Source organism: Lontra canadensis, unplaced genomic scaffold (genome assembly GCF_010015895.1).
Source record: "Lontra canadensis isolate GAN:19392208 unplaced genomic scaffold, GSC_riverotter_1.0 scaffold88, whole genome shotgun sequence".
Lineage (NCBI taxonomy): Eukaryota > Metazoa > Chordata > Mammalia > Carnivora > Mustelidae > Lontra > Lontra canadensis.
The window spans coordinates 4508478-4516278 of record NW_022631082.1 but is presented as its reverse complement, the minus strand read 5'-3'; the positions used below and the strand labels follow the sequence as shown (position 1 = coordinate 4516278).

The window sequence follows — 7801 nt, the reverse complement described above, 5'->3', positions numbered from 1 at the left end:
GGGATCCAGGTGGTGGGTATTGTAGAGGGCACGGATTGCATGGAGCACTGGGTGTGGTGCAAAAATAATGAATACTGTTATGCTGAAAAAATAAAAAAATTAAAAAAAAACTGAAAAAAAAAGAGGGCACTTGTGATGAGCACTGGGTGTTCTGTGTAAGTGATGAATCACTGAATTCTACTCCTGATACCAATATTGCACTGTGTGTTAACTGAGTGCAATGTATTATTTTTTAAAGAAGATTTTATTTATTTATTTATTTATTTATTTATTTATTTATTTATGAGAGCATGAGAAAGAGAGAGCAGGAGCAGGGGGAGGGGGAGGGAGATGCAGACTCCATGCTGAACAGGGAGCCTATGGAGGGCTGGATCCCAGGATCTTGAGATCATTACCTTAGCCGAAGGCAGGTACTTAAATTGACTGAGCCACCCAGGTGCCTCAACTAACTTGAATTTAAATAAAAACTTGAAGAAGAAAAAAATATGTGACTATGAAAACCTAAAATGGGAGTAGCAGTTTTGAGTTAATCAGAGAACTGTCACAGAGAATAGATTAGAATCTATTGTACAAAATGTATTATATATACTCTGTGTATACACAGCGAACATTAATATTCAGGAAACATTTAAAGGCTCAGAGAGATAAACTTTTTTTTTTTCAGAGAGATAAACCTTAGAGTGTTTGCATTTTTTAAAAAGATTTATTTATTTATTTGAGAGAGAGTGACAGTGAAAGAGAGCATGAGAGAGGAGAAGCAGACTCCCCGTAGAGTGGGAGCCCGATGTGGGACTTGATCCTGGTACTCTGGGATCATGACCTGAGCCGAAGGCAGTTGCTTAACCAACTAAGCCACCCAGGTGACCCTAGAGTGTTTGCATTTTTATAATAATGTAGCTATGCTGTTCTTTTTTTGTAGCTATGTTTTAAAATATTTATATAATATATATAATCTAACAATACATATAAGATATATTAAAATACACATACTATATATATAAACATGCACAGTGTACTCTCACACCCCAAATAGGTATCAGAATTCCTGATGTCATTGATTAGTTAGCAATATCTTTGTCCATAACTGAGGAAAGAAGACTCTTATCCAATTAGAGAAGGATGGTGTGTCCACATTTCCAAGAATTTGAAATGGAGATGAGTAGAGACAGGTGGAGAAAAGTACATCCTGGCTCTGGGCCTCACAGATTCTTGGTCTTGAAGGATTTGCACTTGCCTGGGATCTCAGTGACAATGAAATTGTTTGACTAATGAGGAGCTTTGGAAATTGAATCTCTAGGGATACAGAGACTGCAGTCTGCCTGTGACCACTTATTTCAGTAATCCTTCCCATGAAAAGTAGTAGCATAATTGGACCTCCTCCCATAGAAGATCCTTTTTGTTCAGGAGCCTAGGTCTCCTTCAGTCCCTCTGCCCTTTCTGAGTACAGATCTCCCAGATGGCGCATTCAGGGGAAATGTCAATCATCATTCCACTGTGATGCTAGCCAGGTAACCTACATGGATATTTGGAAATGAGCACAGGTGTTTTACTACAGGTTCATCCAGGGGAAGTCATGACGAGAGTACATGTACCAGATGATTAGAACCAAGTCGTTCAGGGTCCACCTGCCTGTCTGTCATCCTCTTCACATCTTCTACTTTGCTCCAATCTTTAAGTACCTCCATTTACTAATGAACTCACTCTCTAGTTTGGCCAGGGCCATTTCTTAATGAGTGGAAATCTGCTCTTTTAAAAAATAAGATGACTATTAGACAAGTCTCTGACATTTACTTAAAATTTTGTGGAGGTGAGAGGGCAGGAAATGTTCGGTAAAGTTCACTTTATCTTCCCATTCTTGGTTCTTGACATACTTACATACTATCTCAGTTGCTTGCCTCTGAGGTCTTGGGGATCCAGACAAAATCTTCAGCTGCCTCCCCAGTCTGTTTCTCTTTATAAAATTACCAAATGTTTCAAATAATCAAAATGATACAGTCAATATTTTAAAAATGCCCAGCTCTTAACCCTGTAGGAATTAATGGATGGCACTTTGCTGTATCAGCTTAAGGTTTTTGTTAAAGAATGATATGCATATAAAAGGCACCTATTTCCTATCCCTCTCTACTAGTCTCCATCCCATCCCAAGACAGTGTTTGTCTCTGGTGATGCTTCTCCTGCTGGTCTAGAAAACACACATTTGATTGTGCTGTTACTCCACCTTCTCTGTCAGATTCATCAACAACATGGGACTCCGAAACAAAACAGGGGTTTCAGAATTCCTTCTTATGGAAGTGACAGAGGACCCAGAACTGAAGCCCTTACTCTTCATTCTGTTTCTGTCCATATACTTGGTCACCATCCTGGGAAACCTGCTCATCATCCTGGCTGTCATCTCTGAGTCCCACCTCCACGCCCCCATGTACTTCTTCCTCTCCAGCCTGTCCTTCACTGACATCTGCTTAAGCACAACCACCGTCCCAAAGATGCTGGTGAACATCCGGGCACAGATTCAGAGCATCACTTATGCAGGCTGCCTCACCCAGATCTACTCTATCCTGGCTTTTGCTAGTTTAGAAAGTTTTCTCCTTGCAGTAATGGCCTATGACCGCTATGTGGCCATTTGTCATCCACTGAGGTACACAGTCATTATGAACTCCCGCCTCTGTAGCCTGCTGGTTCTACTCTCCTTCTGCATTAACATTGTGGATGCCCTGATGCACAGTCTGATGGTGTTACAACTGACCTTCTGCACAGACCTTGAAATCCCTCTCTTCTTCTGTGAAGTTGTTCAGGTCATCAAGCTTGCATGTTCTGATACCCTCATCAATAACATCCTGATATATTTTGCAACTAGCATATTTGGTGGTATTCCTTTGTGTGGAATCATTTTCTCTTACACTCAGATAGTGTCCTCTGTTTTGAGAATGCCATCAGCAGGTGGAAAATATAAAGCTTTTTCGACCTGTGGGTCTCACCTGTCAGTTGTATCTTTGTTCTATGGGACAGGTTTGGGGGTGTACATTAGTTCTGCTTTCACTAACTCTTCCAGAAACACTGCAGTGGTTTCAGTGATGTACACTGTTGTCCCTCAAATGATGAACCCCTTCATCTACAGTTTGAGGAACAGGAATATGAAGGGAGCCTTGAGGAAACTCATGGGCAAAATATCACTGTTTTTTCAGGAGTGTGTTGTTTAATTTCCGCATATTTGTATATTTTCCATTTGTTCCTCAGTTACTGATTTCTAGCTTCATACCATGGTGATCAGAAAAGACACTTTGAATGATTTCAAAATTTTTAAATTTACTGGAACCTGCTCTGTGGCCTAACATCTATCCTGGGGAATGTGCCATGTGTTCTGGAGAAAAGTGCATTTTCTACTGTTGTTGGATGGAGTGTTCATTTGTATCTGTTAGGTTTTGTTTGTTTATACTGTTTTTCAAGTTCATTTTTTTTGGCAGGATTATTTTTTTATTGAACTGTAGTTGATACACAATGTTACATTAGTTTCAGGTATACAACATAGTGATTTTTTAAAAATTTCTTTTCAGTGTTCCAGAATTCATTGTTTATGTACCACACCCAGTGCTGCATGCGATACATGCTCTTAATACCACCACCAGGTTCACCCATCACCTCCCTCCCCTCCAGAACCCTCAGTTTGTTTCTCAGAGTCCATAGTCTCTCATTCTTCATCTCCCCCTCTGATTTCCCCCCAACTCTCTTCTCTTCTCCATCTCCCCATGTCCTCCGTGTTATTCCTCACATTCCACAAGTAAGTGAAACCATATGATAATTGACTATCTCTGCTTGACTTACTTCATTTAGCATAATCCCTTCCAGTCCCATCCATGTTGATACAAAAGTTGAGTTTTCATCCCTTCTGATGGATGCATAATACTAAGTTCATTATTTCTTGTCAGTCTATCCAGGGGCACTAAGCATTGTTGAATGTGATGTATTGAAGTCTCTTTAGTATTCTGGAGGAAACATGTATTTCTTTCTTCACTTCTGTCATGTTTGCTGCATGTATTTTGAGGCTCTGTTGTTTGGTGTATGTATGTTTATAATTGTTATATTGTCTTGATTACTGACCTTTTAATCTCTATTTCTGTTTATCTGTTTATTTTCCATCTTGCTTCCTTTGTTTATTTTAACAGTTTTAACTTAAAGTCTATTTCTGCCCCCCCACCCCAACATTAGCTCTCCTTTGGTGACTATTTGCCTGGACTGTATATTTTTTTAATTTGAAATCTATTTGTGTTTGTGAAGCCATAATGAATCTTTCATAAACAGCCTGTTTTCACACCATGTTTTCTTTATCTTTCTTCCAGTCTCTACCTTTTGACTGGAGAGTTTAATCTGCTTAGGTTTAAAGTACTCATTGATAAGGAGATACTTAATTCTTCCATTGAAAATTTTATTTCATTTATGTCTAAAACCTTTTTTGTTCTTTATTTCTTCCATTACTGCCCTCCTTGCTGCCTTGTTGATATTTTTGTAGTGAACATTTTGGATTTTGTTCTCATTGTCTTTTTGGAATATATCCAGATAATTGTCTTTATGGTTACCGTCGGCATTACATTTAACATTCTTAAATTTATAAAACTCTAGTTAGAATACATACCATTTTTATTTCAATAGCATACAAAACCTCTGCTCTTATATTGCTTTGTCTTTGTGTTGTTACTATCACAAATTAAATCTTTATACATTGTTTCCAATAGCATAGATTTAACAATTTTTACATTTGTTTTTAAAACCAGTAAGAAAGAAAAAGTTGAATTATAAGCCAAAAATACAATGCTGTTTTTATATTTGCCCACACATTTATCCGAAATCTTAATTTTTTTTCATACAGAAGTGAATTGCTATTTAGCATCTTTTCATTTTAACCTAAAGGACTCTGTTAGATATTTTCATAGAGCAGGCTTAGTGGTAATGAACTCCTTCAGCTTTATTCTTCTGGGAATGTTTTATTTCCCCCTCATTTTCTGAAGGAAAGTTTTGCCAAATATAAAATTCTTGGTTGTCAGTTTTGTTTCAGTACTTTTAAATATGTCATCCCACTACCCTCTCACCTTCATGGTTCTTGTGAGAATTGGTTTTTAGTCTTACTGAGGACCTCTTGTATGTGTGGAGTTGATTTTCTCTTAAGTTCTTGTATATGATGAGCACTTTTCAAGATTCTCTTTTTCCCTTTGCTTTGCTAGTTTGATGATAATGAGTCTTAGTGTTAGTATCTTTAAATTATCCTTCTTGGAGTTCACTAAGCTTCCTAGTTTTTTAGGTTCATGGTCTATTACCTGTTTGGGGAGTTTTTGTTCATTTTATTCTCAGTTACTCTTCTGTTTCTCTTCTCCTTCTGGAACTCTAATAATGCATGTTTTTTTCACTTGATGGTGTCTCATCGGTCCCTTAGGGTCTACTCACTTTTCTTCATCCTTTTTTCTTTCTGCTTCACAGGCTCAATATTATAATGTAATGGCTCTGGGTATCAGAATCTCCCCCAGAGTTTGCTCTTTTCCACAGATTTATTGAGAAATAATTGACGTACATCACTGTATAAGTTTAAGGTATACAGCATGATGGTGTGTTTTATATATATTGCGAAATGATTACCACAGTAGCTTTAGTTAACATCCATCATGTCATATAGATACAGTCAAAAGAGAAGAAAAATATTTCCTCCTTGTGATGAGAACCTGAAGGATCTGCACTAACAACTTTCCTGTATATCATATAGCAGTAGTCATCATGACTACATGACTACATTAGCTGTAATCATCGTGTTGTACATTATACCCCTAGAACTTATGTATTGTATAACCAGAAATTTGTACTTTTTGACTTCTCTCCAATTCCTCTTCACCCCACTTCTCATCTCTGGTTACCACAAATCTGTTTTCTTTTTCTTTGAGTTAGGTGTTTTTTTTTTTTTTTTTTAGAGTCTATATATAAGTGAGATCACATAGTATTTGTCTTTCCCTGTCTGATTTATTTCATTTAGAATAATGCCTTCAAGGTCTATCCATGTGTCCAGTGATGGATGAATGGATTAATAAGTTATGGTGTGTATGTGTGTGTGCGCATCATTAAAAAATGAGGTAATCCTATGATTTCTTTTTAAAAAAATTGTTCATGGTGGTAATAGTCTGTTTTTTTTTAAAGATTTTATTTATTTATTTGACAGACAGAGATCACAAGTAGGCAGAGTAGCAGGCAGAGAGAGAGGGGGAAGCAGGCTCCCCACTGAGCAGAGAGCCCGATGTGGGGCTTGATCCCAGGACCCTGGGATCATGACCTGAGCCGAAGGCAGAGGCTTAACCCACTGAGCCACCCAGGTGCCCCGGTAATAGTCTGTTTAATAACTTTTTCCAGAATGTTTGCAAGGACTAAAATTTTTATTTTATGTGGTCCTTGAAATTTGTGGTCCTTACTTTGTTTAGCTAGTGTTATGAGAGAATTCCTTAAATGCCAGGAGTGATACAAACACCAAAGATATAACAAAGCTCTATGGTTTTTTTGTTTTGTTAAATACAAAAAAAAAAAAGGATGTACTGGTTACATAATGCCAGAATATTATACAAATGAACTACAAAATAGGTAGGATGGGGTGGGGAAAGGAGTTTTAAAATTGTATACTCACTGTGTAAATTAAAATTTTTAAAACATTAAAAAGTGTAAAAAAGAAAAAAATAACAAAGCTCTCTGAATCTTTTCAGGTTGGATCTGTGCTACAGTACTCTTTCAACACAGTACTCTTCCTTTTTTTTTTTTTTCTCCTCCCTCTTACTTAATTTATTTTGGTGGTATTTTCATATCCTTAATTTTTAAAAATTTTTTATTTCTTTTCAGCATAACAGTATGAGAGACTATGGACTCTGAAAAACACAGTACTCTTTCAATCCAGGTTTGCATTGAATGTAGAGATCACTGTGAAAGTTGAGGATCTTCTCTGGTCTTTTCTGAGTATATGTCTTGCCATGGGTGTGCATGTGGCTTTCTAAATTTTCCCATATGCTTGTTGCTTTTATTTTTTATGTTACTTTACTTTTTTAAAGGTTTGTTTATTTATTTTAGAGAGAGAGAGAGAGTGAGCATGAGCAAGGGGAGAGGCAAAGGGAGAGTAGGGAGAGAGAATCTCCACAAGATCCCCTGCTGAGCATGGAACCCAATGTGGGGCTTGATCCCATGATCCTGAGATCATGACCTGAGCCAAAGTCAAGAGTCAGATACTGAACCAACTGAGCTACCCGGGTACCCCAACTTGGTTGCTTTTAAACATTGTAATTTCCTAAAGAAAATTTCCCCTGTTTTACTCTGGGGTTTAGTTGGTCTATTTTATGGTTTTTAAAATTTTACAAAAGATTTTATGTATGTATGCATGTATGTATGTATGATTATTTTGGGGAGGGAGAGGGAGAGAATCTCAAACAGACTCCACACTGAGTATGGAATCCAGCCCGGGCCTTAATCTCATGACCCTGAGATCATGACTTGAGCCAAGATACTTGGCTTGATCCTAAACTTTCACACTGGTTTAGCACAAATCAGACTATATTTTATGTTATGACTTAATCTTTTACCATAAGTGTGTATAGGCTGACAGTTCAGTTTGCAGTATTTTAAAACAATGCCCACTACTTTTCCAACCTGAGTTCTGAGTTAGGCAAAACAGAGATGAGTGCCTTGTGTCAGTTCTTCAAGTAGCTTCCAGACAGGTTAAAACAGACATATAGAATGGTTTGAGAAAGGATCTATTCTGGTTCCCCAGAATACCTGCACCAGGATCTCATCT

General features: G+C 37.5%; 1 protein-coding gene across 1 annotated transcript; it reads left to right on the top strand.

The window, feature by feature from the left end:
* Nucleotides 1–2225: 2225 nt before the first annotated feature.
* Nucleotides 2226–3197, top strand: LOC116882840 (olfactory receptor 7G1-like). Its single transcript, XM_032883471.1, has one exon. The coding sequence runs from the start codon at nucleotides 2244–2246 to the stop codon at nucleotides 3195–3197; it is 954 nt and encodes a 317-aa protein (XP_032739362.1). The 5' UTR covers nucleotides 2226–2243.
* Nucleotides 3198–7801: the final 4604 nt, after the last annotated feature.